This window comes from Mixia osmundae (assembly GCF_000708205.1).
Source record: "Mixia osmundae IAM 14324 unplaced genomic scaffold scaffold_10, whole genome shotgun sequence".
NCBI classification, from domain to species: domain Eukaryota; kingdom Fungi; phylum Basidiomycota; class Mixiomycetes; order Mixiales; family Mixiaceae; genus Mixia; species Mixia osmundae.
This window is the reverse complement of record NW_014575554.1, coordinates 167,496-187,776: the sequence shown is the minus strand read 5'-3', so window position 1 is coordinate 187,776 and position 20,281 is coordinate 167,496. Positions and strand designations below refer to the sequence as shown.

Sequence of the window (20,281 nt, the reverse complement as noted above, 5' to 3'; positions counted from 1 at the left end):
GCCATGTCGAGGCACACTATATACCCTACTTCTATGACGCTCAAAGCGTTCGAACTGTCACTTGAAAATGTTGACAGAGAGCAAGGCGGCGTACGTGCCTCTACGGCTATTCTTGCAAAACTCTCTGCGGGCGGACATGATCTGACTTCCGGCAACCTGCGAGCACGCTATTCGCACGTAGCTCTTCAGCTGCTTGGTGAATGTGATGTCATCTCACCAGACGGCTCGACGACGACGGTTGTCCTGTGCGACGAAGCTGTCGAACACGATTTTGCGGTCACGGGCACTTCTACAGAGCAAGGCTGGTCTATAGAGCGCAAAGATGGCAGCCTGAGCTTCTCTATCAACGTACCGAAGTTCACCAATGATGGTGTCGCGCTACCGGGCAGCTTTTCGCTCGCGGGTCTGCCCATCCGCAACGCTGGCCAGGCTGTGCTGAGCAGCACCAGTTCCGTGACGGTCAAATACGAACTCATATTACGTGCAAAGCGGCGTCAACTGCTCAAGCGAAGCGACAAGTGAGTTCCACGTCACTGACCAGGGTGTACGCTGATCGAGCGCAGAGTATCTATCCCTGTGAAGATCCTCCCCGCGGACTTGCTAGGCGGCAAGGTGCCGTACGTCAGCGAGATTGCGAGAAAGGAGCGCGCGTGGGACTGGACTACGCCTGTCACGCAATCTGTGGACCTGTGCAGTACTCTCTTCCCCAACGTGCGCATCAGCAAAGCCGAAGTAAGTCAGACCAGGTGGTCGATCACGACAGGCGCTGATGCTATCGTAGATCTGTCATCGGCTCAAGCAGACCAAGACCGACTTTGTATGTCAGTATAAGCTCATCATCGAGCTTGCGACCCCTGTGCCAATCGATCAAAGCGTCGTGCTGACTGATCCGCTACTCAAATCTCTCGATGTCGAAATCGGCCGACGCATACTTTTTGGAGTGCCGTCGAATGCGCCCATGATCTGCATCCCTTCACGACACGAGCAAGGCCGAATGAGCCTCAATCGCTCTGATGTAACGGTTGCCGCCATTCGCACCGAGGGCCGTGTCATCTTTGACAAGCGCGATATCATGGCTGCTGATTGTGGCGCCCTTGCCATCTCTGTAAGGCCCTCCCGAGCTTTCTATTGCGTGTACTTATGTCACTGTAATTAGCACTGCCTTGTCTTGTCTCTGACTCAAGCTAACCTTACCGGCAAACTTGCCATCAGCGCGCCTATCTTCGAAGCCAATGCCTCCGCTACACTGTCGAACGAGCCGAAGCGCACGCGATCGACGCCAATACCGGCTTTGCCACCGCTGTTTCTGAGCGGCGAAGTGGATGCGGCACTTGCACGCCCTTCGGTCAGCTCGTCCCGGAGCACGCGCAATTCGAGTGATTCAGCTACGTTGCCTTCGCCGCACAAATCACAAATGGCTACATCGATTCGCTCGATCGCTATGGCCTCAAGCCAGTCCTTGCCACCTCTGTCACCGTCCTTTTTCTCTAGCATGGCTCAACTCCCACGCGATTTGCAAGCCCTGTCAAGGCCACCTTCGGCTACAAGTACGAGGATGCGATCGAGAGCTTACCACCACGCTTCGAGCAGCGACATGTCCGCTACTCCAAGCTACAGCAGTAACGAATCCCGCAGTAGCAGCATCAGTTCCGCAAGTCATTTGCATGATAGCCCTGCCTTGAAGAACATCGGCACCTTGTCTCACGCCCTACCCGAACCTGATCTCTGGCCAAGTCCGCCCTTGACGCCCAAACCGCCTACGACGGAGCCACGGCCTATCGGTTTCAAAGCTGCTAAATTGCTTGGACTGCCGCCCAATGCCTCAATCGTTGGCTGATGAATTGCTCGCTCCTCGCTAGCAAACTTGTACATCTGCATCTTGATGCAACGCAAAGCGACGCAAAGGTAGTATTGTCATTGTAAGCTATTGTACACCAGCTGCAACAGTTCTTTGGACTGGTGGCTCTTCTTTCAAAAAAGTGTCAATAAGATCGAGGAAGTTGAGATCATTCGGGCTCGCTCTCAGCAAAGCTTCGACGTCGTGCTGCTGCTGCTCCAGGCCGAGATTACCGGCGAGAGCAGATATAGTATCTTCGCTCCATGTATTGCGGTCCTTGCTCTCGACGCTCATGATTCGGGTGGTTTGCTCAAAATGGGTGATAGTCTGGTCGGCCACTGTGTCGATACACGATGCCTCCGACAAGGGCGAGATGCCCTCGTTGATATCGCTCGGCAGTAGTAGATGAGCGGGCAACACTGGAGGCGAGGAAGGCGGCAGGCTCGACATGTCAAAGTCACTCGATTGACGCGATCTGACGTGAGCCAGACGACGTTGCGAGACTGATATCTGCGGCAGCTCAAAATCGAATTCGCTTCCTTCCACGCCAGAGATTTGTCGTTTATGGGTCTGCGATGGCTGGAAAGGCTGCCATTCGTTTGTGGTGCTGTGCGGTGTCGCGCTTTCCGCAGGAGTGGGTCTATCTTCTACCTGCGTAAAGAGGTTGGCAGCAACATCAGGGATATCGGTAATCCGCTTGACTGAATTGCTGAGCTTTGCGAGCTTGTGAGGCGTCAGGCTGGGACTATCCGGTGCGAGTGACGTAGCGGAATCGATTTGGTCAGGCGCCGAGAAGAAGGTCGACCAATCGGGCTCGCCGCTGATGGGCAGGGATGACTGCCTTTGCTGTCTCTCGCTCCTGGACTCCGCCTGAATATCCATGCCAGCGCCTGCTAGTAAGCTATAGAGAGCTGCAGTGCCTGGACTTGGCTGGATGATGTTGACCGCTGCATCGACTTTAGCACTTTGTTCCTTCTCGGGCGAAGGCGGCGCAGAGGCTGGTAAGGAATGCGCACGCTTGCGCGATACCTGACGTGGCGAGCTACGCGACTTGCGCGATTCGGGATGAGTCGGTGAGAGGGTCACGAATTTCTGGTCGTCTGCTTCCTTGCCTAGCGCATCTTGACCTTGTGTCAAGACTTTGGTAGGCTTGTATGCTTTCGTGACCGGACGATGAAAGCCTTTAGTATTGAAGAAGACCCCACAAGCTACACAAGTGTCAGCGCGTTTGTACGTCAGAAGCGAAATACTCACTATTACAAAGACGGACTTCGTCATTGCCATTCCGTCGACGACGCCAGGTGCAGCTCTTCTTGACGCCACAGTTGGAACATCCCTGACTGTTGTATAAACGCACCTGCTTCTTCCTGCCAGACGCCGTATCGGCAGGCGAAGCAGCACTATCGTCACAGTCGTCTTGGAGCTCTGCCGGAGTTGTGCTGGTGGGAAAGGCAGCGAACGCGTTCGGATCGAGTTCGGCAAGCATATCAGATGCCATAACGAGCGTCTCTGTTGCTGTTGAGGTCCGTCGAGCCGCGACGATGGCAGTGTCTTGGACCTTGTTTTTGGCGCCTGGCGGCCGGCCGCGTCGCTTCTTGACAGGATCACCGCCGACGGATTGTGCCACCGGTAGAGTATCCTCTTGCACTGTTCTCGGCCCTACAGGCTCTGATTGGGGAACAAGCGGCGAATGCGCCTTGCCCGTCGAATCGGACGGCGTCGTTTTGCTTGTGCGGCTTTGCGAATCTCCAAAGGCACTCATATTAGGCGAAGGAGCGGTGTGCGCCGAGACATCTCCAAATGGGCCAGAAGAGCTCGAAGCGGTCTTCTTGCCGCGTCCAAAGGCGCTGAGGGAGCTGAAGAATTGCGATTGACTGATCTTGGGTCTTTCCGTCAATTGCAGATAGACTTCAAGAGTCTCCACGAGACCATCTGTATCTTCATCGGCGAGCTGCCACTCTTCTTTCATCGTCTCCTTTGTCATTCTTAGTCGCTTGGTGGCGGGTTTTGAATGGGCAGGAGAGCGCGTAACGAGCACATCGTGTTCTCGCCCTGTCGCAGCTTCACTGACGACGACGCGCCCTATGACGGTCGTCGCAGAGTTGACGTTGATCTCTTCGAGACACCAGCTAAGCATGCCCTTGCCCTCCAGCAGACCCTCCTCTGGTCGTCTAGAGGGTGAAAGATGAAGCGCGTTCGTACTCGTTCGCGTGCGCGTCGAGCCTGACGGTCCTGGTGAATCGGGCATCTGCCGGGAATGTCCGTAGCTCTGGCTCACCGAGCCTTCGCGAGAGCGCAGATGGGATTCGTAAGCGTCTAGAGAGGAGACCTGAAAATCTTTGTTCTGATCGAGGATCAAATCCGGCCTACGTCGCTCGTCAGCGCAGTCTGATAGGCCAAAGAGGAGACAGAGACTACCTAGACATGCAGATGGCACCCAGACAGGTCTTAAGAGGCACCTCGCCAAAGTCACGTCGCTTGCCGAGCTGCACGTCACTTTGGCCGGATGCGGACGTGTTAGGCAGTGGCGCAACATGAGAGCGTATCTGGACTTCTACTCCGCCCTGCCATCGCGCTATGTACTCTTGCTGTGACGAGCGCTTGCGTGAAGATGAGTCTGAGCCGCGATGAGGCACTCTATCATTGCCGTCGTTTTGATCGTTGCCGCGCGATTGATTCGCAAAATTGAGTGTGTAGAGCACTTTGATCGGCATTCTGCGCCTCTCGGAGCCATCGCTAGCTTGCGGACTGCCTCGCAGCCCCATAGTCGTGTGCTGGATCGACTCGCCTCGACACAACAAATTCGTCGAACGCGACGCGGCTAATGCTCTCGTGGCACTTGTATGTTGCCAAATCAAATAGTCGCGATGATTCAAGTGAGCCGTCTCTGTCGAAAGGCCCGACGAGCATGGACGCTTTCGAGGCGAGTCCCTTTTATATCTTTTCGGCGCGGCGAGACTGACGGAGATGTTCTCGGCAGATCCGAATGCAATTTGTTTCGGTGATAAGACGACTCAATTCATCTCAGCAATCGATACAAAAGGTCGTCGCATTCGCCATCAAGCATGCACCCCGAAGCAGTGACGACATCTGGGATTGTCTCGTCGAGGAGTGCGAGAAGAGCAGCATCAATGCGCGCATCAATATCTTCTTTGCTATCGACAGTCTCCTCGACGCCGCTCTCAATTCGGGCATCACTTCTTACCTCGAGTCTACCAAGCGCGATCTCGGCAAGCTCGTCGGCCTCGTCGTACCCCGAGAGCGAGAGGGCATTCTCAATCTCATGAGCGCCAAGCAGGTCGGCCGATCCTGCCCGTTCCGTCACATAGATCACAATTTCTGTCCAACAGATACTTAAAGTGTGGAAGACGAAGCGGATGATAGCGCCAGAGATCGTCGAACCTGTCGAGAGAGCATTAGACTCTCGTAACGCAAGGCGAATTTGACGTGCCCTTGTGCCCTCCATCACGACTGACGCGGTCTGCAGAGCGTCTGCCAGCCAAGGCGAAGCAGCAGCATTCCACAAGTTCTCGCACAACGACGTTCTTCGCCGCATAGAAGATGATCGCGAGCGAGTCAGTCTCGTGCATGTCCTTGCCTGGCCATAAGCTAAGCGATTCGGGAACAGCATAAGCGCCTGCGTGAGAAGATATGGGTGTTGCCGCTACCTAGACAGATCGAGCCTCTCAGACGGCTTGCGTCTGCGCTTCCCACAGCGCAGGCTTTGCCCGTCTCGCCCACTTCTCCTGCGCAGCCTGCCACGCCAGGACCGGCCCCGCCCAAAATGGTCAACTCGTCCGGGCAATCTGCCGCACTCGCCATTGACATTGAACTCGATCAGCTGTGGGACCAGCTAGAGCCATTGGGAGAAGAAGACCATGGCATAATGTCACTAGAGACTGCGAGAGCAATCGCGTCTCGGTAGCATACAAGCACGCCTGCACTTTGTTGTTGACATCAACATAATCTAATACTTCGACTTTTTCAACTTGATGTCGCCATAATTCTCCTTCTTGCGAGCGTATGACTCTGCCTTACGCTTTTTCGCAACCGATCGCACTGCTGCGCGTTTCTCGCGCCGCCTTGCTTCCGTCTCAGGATCATTGACAACCTACAAATCGGGGTCAGCTCAGCGTCGTGAAGACGGCAGCAAGGACGCACAGCTACGGCAGCTGCAGCCTTGCGCTGGTTGCGTCTATCGATTGCAGCCTGTTTGACTGTGCTATAGGCTGTTGCAACCGCAGACACACCGGCTTTGGCCTGTAAGAGCTCTCTGAATTCGATCGCGAGATTCTGGATTTCGACTGCGGAACCACGGTGAGCCTTGTTCGTATACCCGGGGAAGATATACATACCGACTTGAGGATCAGCGGTGTTACCGTCCTCGATAAGATTGTATAGAGGCGACACAAGATCACCGAGCACAGCGGCCAAAGCCTCGGGTTCGAGCTGTTGAACGATCGCTGCAAGTAGCTTGAGAAGTGACAGAGCTTCGCGTGACCAGACGCGCTGTCAGTCCTGTCAGTATCGGCCAAGGCTTCTTGCAAACGAGCGTACTTGATCACCATTATATACGCTCGGTCGATGCACGTAAGCATTGCGCAAGCGCCGGGTGAGGCGATCGAGCATCCACCGCACTGGCTCTTGCGCCGGGCTGTAGTCCGCGGAGACAGCGCTGTTGATGACAAGAGGATGACGAGCTTGAAAGGCCTTGAAAGTGAAGAGAATATTGCGTATGGCTTGCGTTGCGAGCTCATCCGTCAGGTGCTCGCTCTCGAGCTGACGAACCGACTTGAAGGCAGCGTCGAGCAACGAAGCGGTCGAGAGGATATGCTCTTCAGGTAGCTTTCCAGTTGCAACCAGATCTTTGCCGAGATCGTAGAGTGCTCCGAGAAGACGACTGGTCGCCAGTCTGACCCATGCATGAGGAAAGGTCAAATGGCTCTGTATAGACGCCCAGTCGAGATCGGGCGTAAATACACTTGCAGCATCAAGACCTGGCAGCTGCTTCGCAATCGCATTGAGCGCCTGATAAGACGTCTGCCAATCAATCTCGCTGTCTTCTAGCTGGTCCGTACCGATGTGCAAGGCGCTTTCGCGAATGACAGCGAACATGGGAGCAAGGACAGTGGGCGAGGGCGCAGCGTTCAGCGCACCGAGTACTTGCAGTGCTGTTCGTTGCAGGACCTTGTTGCCGTCTCCCGCTGCCCACAGTGCGAGCAAATCTCGCTGCTGCTTCCGCAATGATGGTGTCAGCCGAGCATGTAAAGCCTTCAGAACTTCGATAGACATTTCCCGACAGCGAGCCGCTTGCTCATTGCCGAGGCACAGAACAAGTGCCGTGAAGAGCATATCGGCATGCTGAGCGACCAGGTCTTGATTAAACTTGCCAATGATGGCACTCAAAATCTCGAGAACCGAGGCGCGACCGCTTTCGTAGACGTATGATAAATTCTTGGCCAGGAATGTCATGGACTGATGCAGACGCTGCTTGCCTTGGGGATAGTCGAGCAAAAATTGCAGATAGACAGATCTGCAGATCTGCCTGACCTGACTTGTTTGATTTGTGACGAGTGTCTCGGCTATCTTATCCATGAGCTCGTAGATCTCGGGCGCGACGAGTTTGCGCGCCATGACTGCACGCAGCAGGGTGAACATAGTCGCCTGATCATCTGGATCTTCGATGCCAGCTTTGATCGTATGCAGAACGCTCACAAGCTCGTCCTCCTCGACTTTGACATTGGGGCAGTCTCTCAAGATGACAGCAAGCGTCTTGTAGGCGTTCTGGCTGACCTCTGTCTGCGCGCTACCCATGTCTTGCAAGATGCTGAACACCTGCGACAGCACAAGGGGGCTTGCCTTGCTGACGGAAGTAAGTGGAAAGTGCACGAGCGATGCGGCAGCCTTGAGACTACGAGAAAGTACATCGGTATGATCCGAGAACAAAGTATTGCCAACGACTTCGATCAGTGGATCGAGCTTGGCCACGGTCGCAGAGTCACGCATGTCATATCTAGCGGCCTTGAAGGACGCGTTCAATAGATCGAGACCGAAAGAGACGAAGATATGAGCATTCTGGCGGAAATGATCATCTTCGATGGCAACCTTGGCAGACATCTGGATGCGGTAATCAGCAGCTGCTGCTTTGGTCTTGACACGCTTCGGTCGAGGTCGCAGAAAGTCTGTGTTCTGACTGATGAGTGCATTGCACAGCTCGAGCAGCGTGTTGTTGTCAAAATTCTTATTGAGACGTATGCCTTGAGCGATGCGACGCAGGACATCTTGGGCGTGCTGCAGGGCCTTGCTACCCTCTGTCTGCTGTAAAAGGTCTCGGATCGGCGCCAACAATATGGGCGTGCTTGTAGGCGACATGTGCTCAGCTAAGATCTGGAACGAATCTTCGCTCTTGAATGCTCTGACTTCTTTGACCTTGGTCTTTGATCGGAAGTCCTGGGATGCACGCTCTTTCGCGGGCTGGCCAAAGCAATCGTTCGCAAGAACAGGCACAGCGACAGACAGAGCCTCGTCGAACTCAGGAGTGCCAGCGGCGACATGCCGAGCAAGCAAAGCATGTATAGTCATAGCGAGGATGTGGAGCTGAGGACCCCGAGCTAGAGCCTCTTTCAGCTCCTTGACGAGATCTGCCAAATACTCAGGACCGAGTGCGGTAGAGATTGTGCAAATCGTCGCACGTGTCGAGTCTCTGACATCTTGCGCTTTGCTCTTGAGGATACCGGCCAGCGCTGTTAGCAGGCTAAGCACCTGCCGTCGACGCGCGTCGCCAGGCATTTGCTGCAGCACAGTTGCAATGCCTTCTGCGAGCGGTATGCGGTTGATGGCTTCCGCCTCATCCCTCTGCTCGAGCATACGCATAAGGCGTGGCAGGAAGCGCACACGGGTCGCTTCTATCTGCTCAGCACGATGCTCTGGGTGCGCAGCGAGCCGAAAATTGCGCAATATCGCTACTAGTGTACGAATCGCAAGCTTCTGTTGCGCACTGGTAGCGTCGGCCGATTCTGCCGCTTTAGCCACCTTGACTTGTCTGGTGTACTGGCCGACTAAGGCGATGTACGCTCGCCACTCAAGTGCAGCAGCCGTCTGCCCCATTGCAAGGACGGCTTCATTAATCAACTCCTGGTCTTTGATGTCCGACGCGCCAGCAATGTAATGACGCAGAAGTGGAATAAAGAGCGATTTGACCAGCGCACTGGATAGGGACCCCTTTAGCGCCGTGTTACCCAGGCGTTGCATCGCTCGCTTGCGACGATGGATTTGAACGTGGTATATATTTGTAAAAAAGCTGGCCTCGACGTCGTTGCCTGCTGTCAAAGCAGCCAATTGCTTGAGGTTGGCAGATTCGATTTTGAGCTTTGCCGCAGCATCCAGCACCGTCATGATCTCGGCACGCACGGGCTCGTGTGGTGATAACATCGCGGCTGTAAGGCCGGGAAGCAGAAGAGGCTCGATAAGTGAATCGAGTGGAATGCTAGATCCAGGCACAGCCTCCAGGAATCGACATAGGCCAAAGGTCGCATTACTTCTGATGGCATACTCATTGATGTCGCGCATGTGGAACAGTAGACTGTGAAGGATAGGCCTCCACTGCATCTCTGTCAAGGTGCTATAGAGCGTCTCGTTGATCTTGTTGAAGGCTGACAGTCTACGCTCAAAATCGGGTTCGCCGAGTCGCCGCCCCGAGTAAGCTTCTAGATCGCCAATCAGGGATGCAGTGACTGCCAATTCGTCCGAATCGTGTGACAGCGAGAGAGCTCCAATGCAAGCAACGGCGTTCTCGCGCCCAGCACGGAGCTGCACGGTCTCAAGACATCGCGACACTGACTTATAAGCTTGCACGAAGCCTACCGCATTGTCGTCGTCAAAAGCCGAGCCGACGAGTCTGGTGGCGATGGCCAACAGGTCACTTTTGACGGAATCCGGAACTTGTTTGAAAGGTTTGTCGATCAAAGCCAGCAGCAGGACAAGCAACTTGTTAGCTTGATCGCCGTTTTCAATAGAAGGTGCGAGGGCCGACAGAGTCTTCAGTTGGCTTTGTCCTAGCACATCTCGTGATGCTAGAGACGTCGGGCGATGCCGTAAGTTTGCAGTGAGGCAGTCTAGCAAATGACTGAGCCTGAGAACACCGTCATCCATTTTGCCTTCAATCGACGATTCTCTCGCATTCGTCAGCAGGTTATTGATCACCTCGAGTACACCTATGATTACGGCCGGTCGCACGTTGTCAACAGCGAGACAGTCGTATAAGGCCGGTATAAGACGGGCATCGTACCGCGACAGAAAGTGCGCGTACGCCGGCTCGTTTGACCATGTGATGAACAGCTCGAACATCGCCGAGAGTGCTTGGCTGTTCTCTACCGCAAAAGTGGGTATACGAGGCGATATGACGGTCGCAAATATGACAGCGAGGTACGCGTCGAACGTGAAATCAATGTCACGCTCGAAGAGCTCTTTCAACCGCTTCAAGCCTAGCTGTCTGATCTTCCTGCAGGCATTGATGGTTGAACCACTTGCAGCTTCATCGATGAGTCTCTGGGATGAGCAAAGCAGTACTGTGAGGGCACCGGCAATATCCGGCATGCGGTGGACTAGGGAGCTGCAAAGATGCTTGATGAGTTCAGCCAGCAGCGTCAGCAGACCAATCTGTCGCTTCGCGGTGAAGCCCTCATTTAGCTGTACACGTGCGAGGTCTTGCTCGGAGATTGACAGGGTGCCAAAGGGAGCAAGCATGAGGTCGACGAGCGTATCCAGCTCTGTCGGCATGAGTTCGCGAAGCGTAGACATAATCGCCGTCCTGCGCGCAGACTGACCGTATGCTGAATCTGAGTGAACCGAGCTGCGAGAAGTCAAAATGCCATACAGGAGTCGCACGACGATAGGCACGAGGATCTTGCGATCGTCGCCGACGACGGTGCCTGACTGCAGGAGCTCGGCAAAGCCGAGGAGGTTTTCGCGCATAGCGCTGCCGTTCAGTAAGCCTTTCAGCATGTCCTTGTGAGGCGCAAGTTGCGCAGTCTTGTATGCAAGTAGACAGTCGACGGCCAGAGTCTGTATTGCTGAATCGCCATGAGAGAGCATGTCTGTGTGGAAAGCGCGAAGGTCATCCGAACGGTATAGTGCTTTGGGGTTCGGCAAGACAACGATGACCTCCTGCCAAGATCGCAAGCGCTGCCTTGTAAGCTTGCCGGACATCGGAGGCTGATCAGAGCGGGTGCTCAAACCTCCTTCCGCATCCGTCTCTGCTTCTACTTCATCCGAAGTGTCCTTGTCCGCAAAGAGATCGAAAAATAGCTGCACAAAGAAGCGTCCATACTGCGCAACAATCGCTGGCGATTTGCGTAAGACTTGGAGCAGCTGATACTCGTACGAGCTGTAGACCAAGCGAGAGGTTGGATCGATCTGCATGCGCATAAGTTTTTCGAGCTATCGCACGGGTCACACTCACATCTATGGCGAATAAGGCATCCAGGGCATTGTGTACTGAGCCGAGGTGTTCGAGGCGACTATATACTACGTGCACCGCTTTTCTGTGCGAGCAAACAAATTCAGAGCTGCTCAGCAAGTCTTCCTGCTGTTCCCGGTATGTATCCGCAGTGTACCGCCATGTCGGAGAAGGCGATTGAATCAGATCGGTCTTGTATCGAGCGACCTTCTCAAGCTGACTGCTGATGACAGGCCACGTTTGAGCAGGCGAGTGTTGCAGCAAGTCAAGTAGATTCTGGGTGGCATCTGACCAAATTGGCTTGAAGTTGACTTTCAACAAAGCTACATGACTCATGTCAGCGCGCGCAAGAGCTCGGCGCAGGTCATCTCACCTGCAGAAAGGTGTACAGCGACGGAAATAGCGACTTCCGAGTTTGAAGCGCGCGCGTTGATTGCCACTTTGCGGACATACATACCCAGCTCGCGAGCTTGTTGAAAAGTAAGCGACGTCTCTTCTACTCTGACGGCAGCCTCGACTGTCGACTTGAGCGCTGCGTACTTTTCATTCGAGCAGATATGTAACAGCATTTTGAGTGAGGCGACGCGAAGCTCCTTGCTCTCCGAGAGGACATTGCGGATGAGGGCATTAATGCGATCAGGAGAAGGACTGCAAGGCCATTTCAGCATTTGGTCGACTACAGTGAAGGCTCGCGGACCCTTCGTTTGACGTGCAAACATTCTTGCTCTGGGTCGGGGTAGCTTGCAAGACTTCTGCGCACCAGTGATGACAATCGATGGTGATATCAAGCGAGAGGCCTGCCATCGTGGTGGTCGTAGCTGCGGTCAGAGTCCGTAAGATCTGAGCGAGAAGGGTTGCAGGGTTATTTGCGGAAGTCATGTAGCGAGATCGGGCATCATGCACTGATTGTAGTGTGAGTGCGAATTTGGCAAGGAACTCGGTTGTTTGGCTTTCGAGAAGGATAGGATGGTATTCAGCAACAACTAGCTTCGCAAAAGTAGCCGCAGTAGCATCGCCGGATGAGCTTCCCAAGTCATCGGCGAGTCTGGCTATCTGGAGGCGTAGCTTTGCAGGCCATACGCCTCTATCAATGGTCGCCATATCCAGCAGCTGGTTCTCTCGAGCAAGGAAAGCGAGCAGCAACCATGCCTCATCTGTCTGCGACAGATCACTGATCGCTAGATGGAGAACTCTTGACAGTACGACTGCTCCAAAGTGGCTGGCTTTTTGGGACGCTAGGACGCGAGCAAGGTAGTATGCGTACCGACGACGTTCTGGAGTAAATAACGCTTCCAGCGAAATCCGTGCTTTGCCGAGAGTCTCTTGCAGATCGGCCGTGAGCAGTAAGTTGCTGACGACCTCTGTAAGACCAGACAGGAGATCTGGATCTGATAGGTTCGAATGTAGCTGTTGCTGAAGGGCGATCCAGATGCTGTTGCGCCCGCGGGCACTCAGTCGATTTGCGCTGCGTACTGCTGACAGAGTATCAAGTACTGAAAGGGCAAAAATCTGAGCCGCCTTGTTCGTAGATTCGATCTGAGAGCTGGCATGCTGGATGATAACGTCAGCAGAAGCTGTAAAGGGATCCGATCTGGTCTGATGTAAGACAGCGGTAAGCGCAGCCTCGACTGTACGAAGCGGCCAGCTCGAGTCGTCACAATGACGAGAAGCGATGGTCAGAAAGGCCTTGAAGATACTCGGCGCGTGGCTATGTAGCTGATGCTCCACACTCTGAACGCTCTCGACGACGATCCAAGCGACGCTCTGAGCTAGAGCATCGATCGAGGCGTCGTCAGCGGCGACGAGCTCTTGCAGATCGGCGAACATGATCTCGAAGAAGTCGTCTAGCTGAGATGCGCTAGACTTGCGAATGAGAAACGCAAACGCGCTCGCGAGAAGGTGCCTGATCTGCGGCTTTACGATCTTGCGCCGCGTCGGAGTGGCGAGCGTGGGCGTAACGGGCTCAGCGACTTCCTCCATGGTGGCTGCGCTGTCATCGAGAGAAGCTTCGAGGCGTAGTCCATCGATAGACGGCTGGGGCAGGTCCGCAATCTCCTCGCCGTCGAACAGGTCCTCGTCATCAGATGCGTCGGCTACAATGGGCTCCGCGAGGGCAGGCTGCTTGCGCGGTGCAGCACCCAATGCGACGCGTAGAAAATTCCAGCAGTAGTCTGGCTGCTTGACAAGCTCTCGTGCCAATTCGCGAAAGATGAAAGCGATGGTCTGGACGGCTTTCTCGAGATGAGCAGGATCGGTGGTGCTTGACGTGCTCAGATCGATCAAGCCGGCTAGCAACTGTGGCATGAGTGGTTCGAGCAGAGCATAGGATGGCAGCGTGTTCAAGAATTGCGGGATCAGCCTTTCGAAGCAGAGGCAGCCCATCAGCGCCAACGAACGATGGAGCTACTTCGGAGGACGCACTCGATTACAGCATCCGCGCATAACGCAGAGCCCGGACCAGCAAGAGCGTCGACGATGCTCTTGACGATCCTATGGCGATGATGGACAATCAAAGGTAGGCTTCGAGACGCTGGAGCGACCTGTCTCGAGAATATAACGAACGGTGTGGTCGTGTTGAGCAAGACGAGCGAGGCGAGTTGCTTGGAGAAAGGTGTCTCGCTTGATTGCTTGGTTGATGTACTCGCTTCTCCTTCATCCTCGCTGGCTTCCAAGTCGGACTCGAAAGCATAAGCCTGGCTGCGGTCGAGCAAGGAACTCAAGTCGACCGAGATTGCATTGAGCTTGGCCGAGAGGGTCTGATACTGGTACGACGTTCCCATCTCAGCATCGTCATCGAAGAGCTCAGTCCAGCCAGCGTACCCTGAAGCGAGTGTCGACAAAGGCAGTCTTCTTGACAGGCAGAGCCTTGGCTTTCCCTTTCCTGTCCCGTTTAGCCGTCTTCGTGCTTGAGGAGCTGGCGGCCGGCACTGGTAGCGACTTGCGCTTGGGTTTGGCAGACGTAGAGCTCCATAGCTTGCCTTCCCTGGAGCGGCCCATGCTGAGCGCAGGCCTAGCAGAATTTGAGGACGGTGACTTTTGTTGACTCTAATTTTTTGAAGAGTCGCAGCCGAGATGGACTTGTTCGACGAGCCTGAAGCCTCCACGAGCACTCACACCAACGGCTTCAAGCTCAACTCGAACTACGCAGAGCAGTACGAGCGCCGGAAGCGGGGCGAGGAGCTCACACAGCGTCAGTGCCTGCGCCAGGTCGGCAGAGAAATGTCGAATTGATGAAGTTGGCATCACAGTGCAAGACCGGTATGGCAGAGACTATGTGCCCGAGGACGAAGAGTCGACAGAGTACTCGTCTGAGGATTCGGACGCCGAGTTGGTCACGCCTCAGGTCGATGCAGCCATCCTCAAGACGATTGCACGCATCAAAAGGGGTGATACAGCTCTCTATGATGATGCCTCGAAGACCAAGCGCTGGTTCGAGGGTGCGCATCCTGGTCCGTCTTCGAAGGCGAGCTCATGAGTCAGGCAGAGGAGGAACAGAGGAACGCGCAATCGGCAGCCAGAACATCGAAAGGCAAGCAAAAGGCCAAGGAAAGCAAGCCCGTCTATCTCAAAGACTTTCAGCGTCAAGCTATACTTGCAGCGGGCAACGGAGACGCCGAAGACGTTCACGAGCGCCCGACGCCTGCCGAAGAGGCAGTCCGACTCCAGCGTGAGACCGCTGACGCTTTTCGTAACGCGCTCAATGACGATGCCGACTCGGACGAGGATGTGCTGCTTGTGCAGCGGGAAGATACAGAGGCAGGCGAAGAGGACGAGGATGAAGCTTACAGGCGCTTCTTGCTCGAGTCGGTAGGCGAGGCAGACGTAGAAGCAGCCTTGAGATCGGCTAGCGATGCAAGCAAGTCACTCGACGCGATGCCGGTCGCAAGTACATCCAAAGTCAAGCGTGTCAGAGATAAGAAGAATGTTGCAAGGCCCGAAAAGCCTGCAGAGGATCCAGATGCCTTCTTGCGAAAGTCGGTCTTGCACCTTTTGCTTCATGTGCGGATCTGACGAAGGCTTGCAGCTACATCCTCGATCGAGGCTGGCTAGACAAATCAAGTCGGAAACTGCCCTCTTACTCAGAAATGGTCGAAGAACCTGCGAGAAAGGCGCCCGTCGAGCTCGAGGATCCTGTGCCGCCACAGACTCGAGTAGATGAAGCGTTCGACAGCGAAGACGAGGAGTACGAAGAGCGAGCAGACGAGTACGAGACAAAGTACAACTTTCGCTTCGAGCAAGAGTATGTCTCTGTATCTCTGCTCAGACCGTAGCGCTGATGGCCATATCAGGGCTGGGGCAGATCTCGTCACCCATGCTCGCGACGCGGCTGCGAACGCTTCGGTGCGACGAGAAGACGAGACGAGGAAGAAGTCACGCGAGCTCGTCAAGGCCCGCAAAGCAGAGCTCAAAGCGAAGAAGGCCGCCGAGCTCGATAGACTGCGCGATCTCAAGTCACGAGAGATCCAAGACAAGCTTGCAAAGCTTGCCGAAACCATGGGCAGACAGGATCTGCTCCAGACTGACATCGACCTCGAGGGCGAATTCGATCCTGATAAGCACGATCAGATGATGCAGCGTATTTTTGATGAGCAGTACTATGCAGATCAGGTCGGTTTGCATCTGCTAGTGCAGACGACGAAGCTGATACAGCTAAAACATACAGGCTACAGATGCGGACGGCAAGCCCATCTGGGAAGACGATATCGATATCACAGATATTGTTGGCGAGGAGCAAGCGGCAGATTACGAGCCGGGTGGCGACGCGTATGACCCTCTCGAGCCCTCATCTGGCAAGAAGAAGGAGAAGAAGAAGCGCAAGGACAAGAAGAGCAAAAAGCGAGCGCGTGAAGCCGAGGAAGCAGAAGAGAATGTCGACGTCGACCCTGCTGAACGGAAGCGGCAGCTTGACAAGCTCGTTCAAGAGTACGACAAGCTCAATTACGGCGATCTGGCGGGCACTACTCCCACCAGGTTTCATTATACCCAAGTTCCGCCTTCAGGGTTCGATCTTACACCTGCAGAGATCCTCATGGCGACAGATCAGGAACTGAACAGCTATGTCGGCTTGCGGAAGATCGCGCCGTATCGCTTCGACGATGACACCAAGAAGAGCAAGAAGAAGCGCCTACGGGATCTCCGCAAGAATCTCAGCAGTCGCGAATGGGGAGCGCAAGTCCCCCAGGACGCCGATTTGCCCGTCTACCCTAGGAAGAGCAAGAGGCCCAAGCTCGAGAAGAGTGATAAGAGGTCTCAGAAGCCAAATCAGGACGTCAACGGTGATACGACTATCGGAGCAGAGCAAGTTGCATCCGAGCCAACAGCAGCGCCAGCCAAGAAACGCGCTGGCAAGAGCGAACGCAAGAAAGCAAAACTTCAGTCGGCTACGGCGATAGCTGAAGTATGATCTTACTCTATGCAAAGCTCGTTGCGAGCTTTTGCAGGCGCTCTTTGAGCTTGGTCTGGTGATTAGGCACTAGGCTCTGCCAGGAGACCTTGCGAGCAGCGAGGCTCTCTGTTGAGGTCGGTTGAGCGTCGAAAACACTGCGAACGACTTCGTCCGATGCCTTTGTCAGAAGCGTGGTAAGCAGGGAGGCACTGTAGTTGCTCTTGCTGGCGATAGCCGCCGCGACATGCCATTTGGCGTAGGAATGGATGAAGGGCTGCTTGGAACGCTCAACTCTGTCTGTGATCAGGCTATCGAGCAACGCCTGAAGGGTCGGCAGATCCGACACTGCCGGCTTGAAGAAGGCAGTCAACCCTCCAGAGCTCTCCAAGATCAGATCTGAGGCGGCCAATGTGAAGCTCGGCAGACTGTGCGCATAGTCGATGAAGAGCAAGCGTCGATAGTCGTGCGCGTACGAATCAGTGACGAGCGGCAAGAGCAACAATGCCTGCAAGGTGATCTGGCCTCGTGACGAACTGCTCTCGGGCATCGAATAAGCTGCGTTGAATGCAAGCAGATCCTGATACTGCTGCAAGAACAACCCTGTGTTTGTCCTCTCGCGACGAGCAATCTTGATACAAGCATCCTGTGCAGTCTCGCCAGACTTGAGAGCTTTCTGGCGTGGTGATCTGAAAGGCTGCAGCAAAGCATCGACAGCTTCCGCGACAGTCTGCTCAAGAAAGAGTGGCTGAGAGCTACCAGACTCTTTGGCGGCGAGGCAGTAGAAGCGAAAGATCTGATAGACGAGGTCACCCGGCGACCACTGACTGACTCGCTTTGCGTCGACGATGGGCTCGGCGCACAGAGCGAGGTCTCGCGCAAAATCGAATGTCTGTCGAATCTGCTGCACGATCTCCCTCGTACGGGGATAGTCTTCAGAGAGGAGCGCATCAAGCGTCATGAACGGCCATGCAGGCGGTAGCGCTCCGCCATCGTGTTCCGTCGGCTCGACAATGGACGGCAGAGGCGCTTGTTGTCGTGCATAGACTTTGAGCAGTTCGGAGCGAGGCAGAGCACCAGTGCGTAGCGTCTTCATGCGAGTCGAGATGGCCGTTTCATAGTGCGGTAGAAGCTCGAGATGCGAAGTGAGCTCGAGTGCGAGCTTGACCAGCTCGATGGCCTCCGGCTGCATGCCGTCTGCCAGATACGGCAGCAAGCTACAGATTGCCGATAGCTTCTCCTTGGGAGGAACGTCAAGGCGCGCAAAGCCGACACACAAGAGGTTCTGCAGAGCCAAGTCATCGATATTCTTTGCCACTTCTTCGATGGCCACGAAAAGAGGTCGCGATCTCTTCGATCGAGGCTCGGATAGTGCGCGGCTGAGCAGCATGCGGCCTTGAAAGGCATGAGACATGGCCGTCATTGCTTCTGGCGGGTCATTCTCTTCTGCTCCGAGCAGCAGCATGCTGAAGATCTCGACCGACAGGTGATGCGCTGCGACCCGAGCCGAGACGAGGGCTGTAATCGGAGAAGTAGGCGACTTACGCATCGATCCAGTGACGATGATACTGATGAGGGTGTAAGCAGATCCGAGCACTCGGCGGGCGGGAAGGCTCTCGAGACTTTTGCTTGCTTCATCGGCTAGCGTGCAAGCCGAGTCGAGCCAGCTCTGCACCTGAGACCAAGTGATATCGTGTTCTGGCGTCGTCTGATGTGGATCGAGCGCGCACGTTGCCCACGTACAAGCGAGCGTGAGCCAAGACTCTGCATCTGAGGCATGTACTCTCCACTTGCTGAGCAAGTCGATCTCGATCGTCGCCAAAGATGACATGGCAGAAGTGCGTACGCTGCAGCCCAGACCATAGCATGCCAGTGCGTTCCAGAGCTCGAAGGTGGCTGCCAGCATCCCCTTGCCTTCTGAGCTGAGGTCGGCTTTGCTCGATAGACGCCAATGAGGCAGGCTGACAAAGCGCAAAAGCCCATCCGGTAGCTTCCTGTCGAGAATGGCGACTGCATAGTCTCGAGACGCACGCACGAGATCTGTGAGCAGGTAGACCGCTTCTGACAATGGCAGATGAGCCGGTCGAATGGGTGGCCAAGAGCCGCCATGAGCTGCCTGACAGGCTGCCTCGAGAAGGCCAGGGGTAGACACGATGGCGTCTGTCATTTCAATGGCTGTCTTTGCCATATGTCGCAGAAGGAGGCAGATCCTCATGACTGTCAGCTTGCATTGCCCGGTCGGGTCTTCTTCGAAGGTGCTAATAATTTCGTTGAGATGTTGCTGAAGCCTTGCCAGGGGTGGAGGCTCCAAATTGAGCAATGTCGTCGAAGCTGTACGTGCCAATTGTTGCTTGGTGTCGCTCGCCCCGACGTTGTCCGGCCATAAGATTGAATACAGCTGGATTGCATTGGCATTGCAGGTGACGTCGCGATCTGCGAGGGCTCGGGCAGCGCACTTGACAGCTGTAGCAATTGTTTCCCGAAAGTTGGCCTCCTGGCCGAGTAGAGCTAGGTTTTCTGAATCTGCCAGTATGTTACGAGCTGTACTGAGCGCAAGTCGTCTTTGCGAAATTGCTGTCGAGCCCGTCATGGCAAGTATTTGAGTGATCGTGTGCGCAAGATTGTTATTCTTGTCTGCCTGCCGGCCGTCCGCAGTAAACCGAGGCTCGTGCTCTGATGCAGGCGGTAGATGTGCATGCTCGACAGGGGCGTCTGTCGCGAGCGGATGCAAAGGCTCATCAGGAAAGAACTGATCTCGCAAATCGCGTAGCTCTTTTGCTTCAGATCGAGGTTCCTCCTCCTCGGACGGGATGGTCTTCAGCACGACATTTTGCTGTGATAGTGTCTTGCTTTGGCGCTTCTCGAGAAAGGAAATCAGGCTTGGATTCAGCTGAGCTAGGACCTCTCGTCGCGCTTGCTCGATCTCTCCAGGAGACAAACCGGCCAGTCTCTCCTCGTTCTCGCGAGAGATTGCTGTGTCCTCAGAAGAGTCCAGCTTTGATGCCGATGTACTCGCTTCCATTGTCGCTATCGGCGTGCTTGACGCTGGCGGAATTTCTTTTGCTTGTCTGAATCTTGAGCCGCGTTGCGAGCGATGTTGGGCGATGGGAAAGCCAGTCGAGGAAAGGTCAGCTTGAGCAAAGGATGGCTTTTCACTCTCGTGTGACTCCCTGATCTCTCCCACAACCCTGGCCTTGCCCTTTGCGCTCCCAGCGGCTCGGGGCACACTCTGGCTCTCGAGATTGAAGCTGACTCTTTCTGCACCAGAACCAAAGCTGAAGGCTTCAGGTCGATGCCCATCTGTTGCATCGATGTGGCGTAGCGTCGGCGCATCAATCTGACCTGCCTTGACCTGCGCTGCAAAGCGAGAGCTGCCCTGAGATGAAGCTGACTCCTGAGCTCGAAACTCGGCCAGATCTTCCTCCAGATCCGGTAACTTGGGTCGCAAGGAGCCCTGCTAGCGCATACATCAGCGCGAGCCGCTTCCATGGTCAAGTCTGACTCGCCATGACGGCTCTTTCGGCAGACAATCGAACCTTTGTCGGCAACTTTCTCGACTTTGTTCGCGACTTGGCTGGCCAAACTGCAGCGCTGTAAGCCCGCC

The 20,281-nt window shown here is 55.0% G+C and overlaps 6 protein-coding genes across 6 annotated transcripts; 3 read left to right on the top strand and 3 right to left on the bottom strand.

The window, feature by feature from the left end:
* Positions 1-33: 33 nt before the first annotated feature.
* Positions 34-1,837, top strand: L969DRAFT_96405 (uncharacterized protein; the record flags this gene model as incomplete). The annotated part of the gene is made up of 4 exons (XM_014710414.1): positions 34-518; positions 564-732; positions 782-1,105; positions 1,157-1,837. The coding sequence occupies 4 exons, from the start codon at positions 34-36 to the stop codon at positions 1,835-1,837; spliced, it is 1,659 nt and encodes a 552-aa protein (XP_014565900.1).
* An 87-nt stretch (positions 1,838-1,924) lies between these two features.
* Positions 1,925-4,602, bottom strand: L969DRAFT_96404 (uncharacterized protein; the record flags this gene model as incomplete). Its single annotated transcript, XM_014710413.1, has 3 exons — positions 1,925-3,045; positions 3,092-4,203; positions 4,256-4,602. 3 exons carry the CDS (start codon positions 4,600-4,602, stop codon positions 1,925-1,927), a joined length of 2,580 nt encoding a protein of 859 aa, XP_014565899.1.
* Positions 4,603-4,733: 131 nt separating this feature from the next.
* On the top strand, positions 4,734-5,948 carry L969DRAFT_105119 (uncharacterized protein). The gene is made up of 5 exons (XM_014710412.1): positions 4,734-4,760; positions 4,818-5,135; positions 5,188-5,273; positions 5,325-5,412; positions 5,466-5,948. The coding sequence occupies exons 1-5, from the start codon at positions 4,746-4,748 to the stop codon at positions 5,760-5,762; spliced, it is 804 nt and encodes a 267-aa protein (XP_014565898.1). The 5' UTR covers positions 4,734-4,745; the 3' UTR covers positions 5,763-5,948.
* L969DRAFT_89878 (uncharacterized protein) lies at positions 5,366-14,362 on the bottom strand. Its single transcript, XM_014710411.1, has 10 exons — positions 14,115-14,362; positions 13,716-14,056; positions 11,992-13,653; positions 11,668-11,942; positions 11,298-11,617; positions 6,395-11,251; positions 6,193-6,346; positions 5,999-6,141; positions 5,466-5,948; positions 5,366-5,412 (listed from the first exon to the last, which is right to left on the bottom strand). Exons 1-9 carry the CDS (start codon positions 14,289-14,291, stop codon positions 5,805-5,807), a joined length of 8,073 nt encoding a protein of 2,690 aa, XP_014565897.1. The 5' UTR covers positions 14,292-14,362; the 3' UTR covers positions 5,366-5,412; positions 5,466-5,804.
* A 4-nt stretch (positions 14,363-14,366) lies between these two features.
* L969DRAFT_609411 (uncharacterized protein) lies at positions 14,367-16,698 on the top strand (the record flags this gene model as incomplete). The annotated part of the gene is made up of 6 exons (XM_014710410.1): positions 14,367-14,484; positions 14,543-14,731; positions 14,779-15,268; positions 15,319-15,534; positions 15,584-15,902; positions 15,958-16,698. The coding sequence occupies 6 exons, from the start codon at positions 14,367-14,369 to the stop codon at positions 16,696-16,698; spliced, it is 2,073 nt and encodes a 690-aa protein (XP_014565896.1).
* L969DRAFT_195434 (uncharacterized protein) lies at positions 16,492-20,235 on the bottom strand. Its single transcript, XM_014710409.1, has 3 exons — positions 20,184-20,235; positions 16,705-20,131; positions 16,492-16,636 (listed from the first exon to the last, which is right to left on the bottom strand). The coding sequence occupies exons 1-2, from the start codon at positions 20,184-20,186 to the stop codon at positions 16,706-16,708; spliced, it is 3,429 nt and encodes a 1,142-aa protein (XP_014565895.1). The 5' UTR covers positions 20,187-20,235; the 3' UTR covers positions 16,492-16,636; position 16,705.
* Between the last annotated feature and the right edge of the window lie 46 nt (positions 20,236-20,281).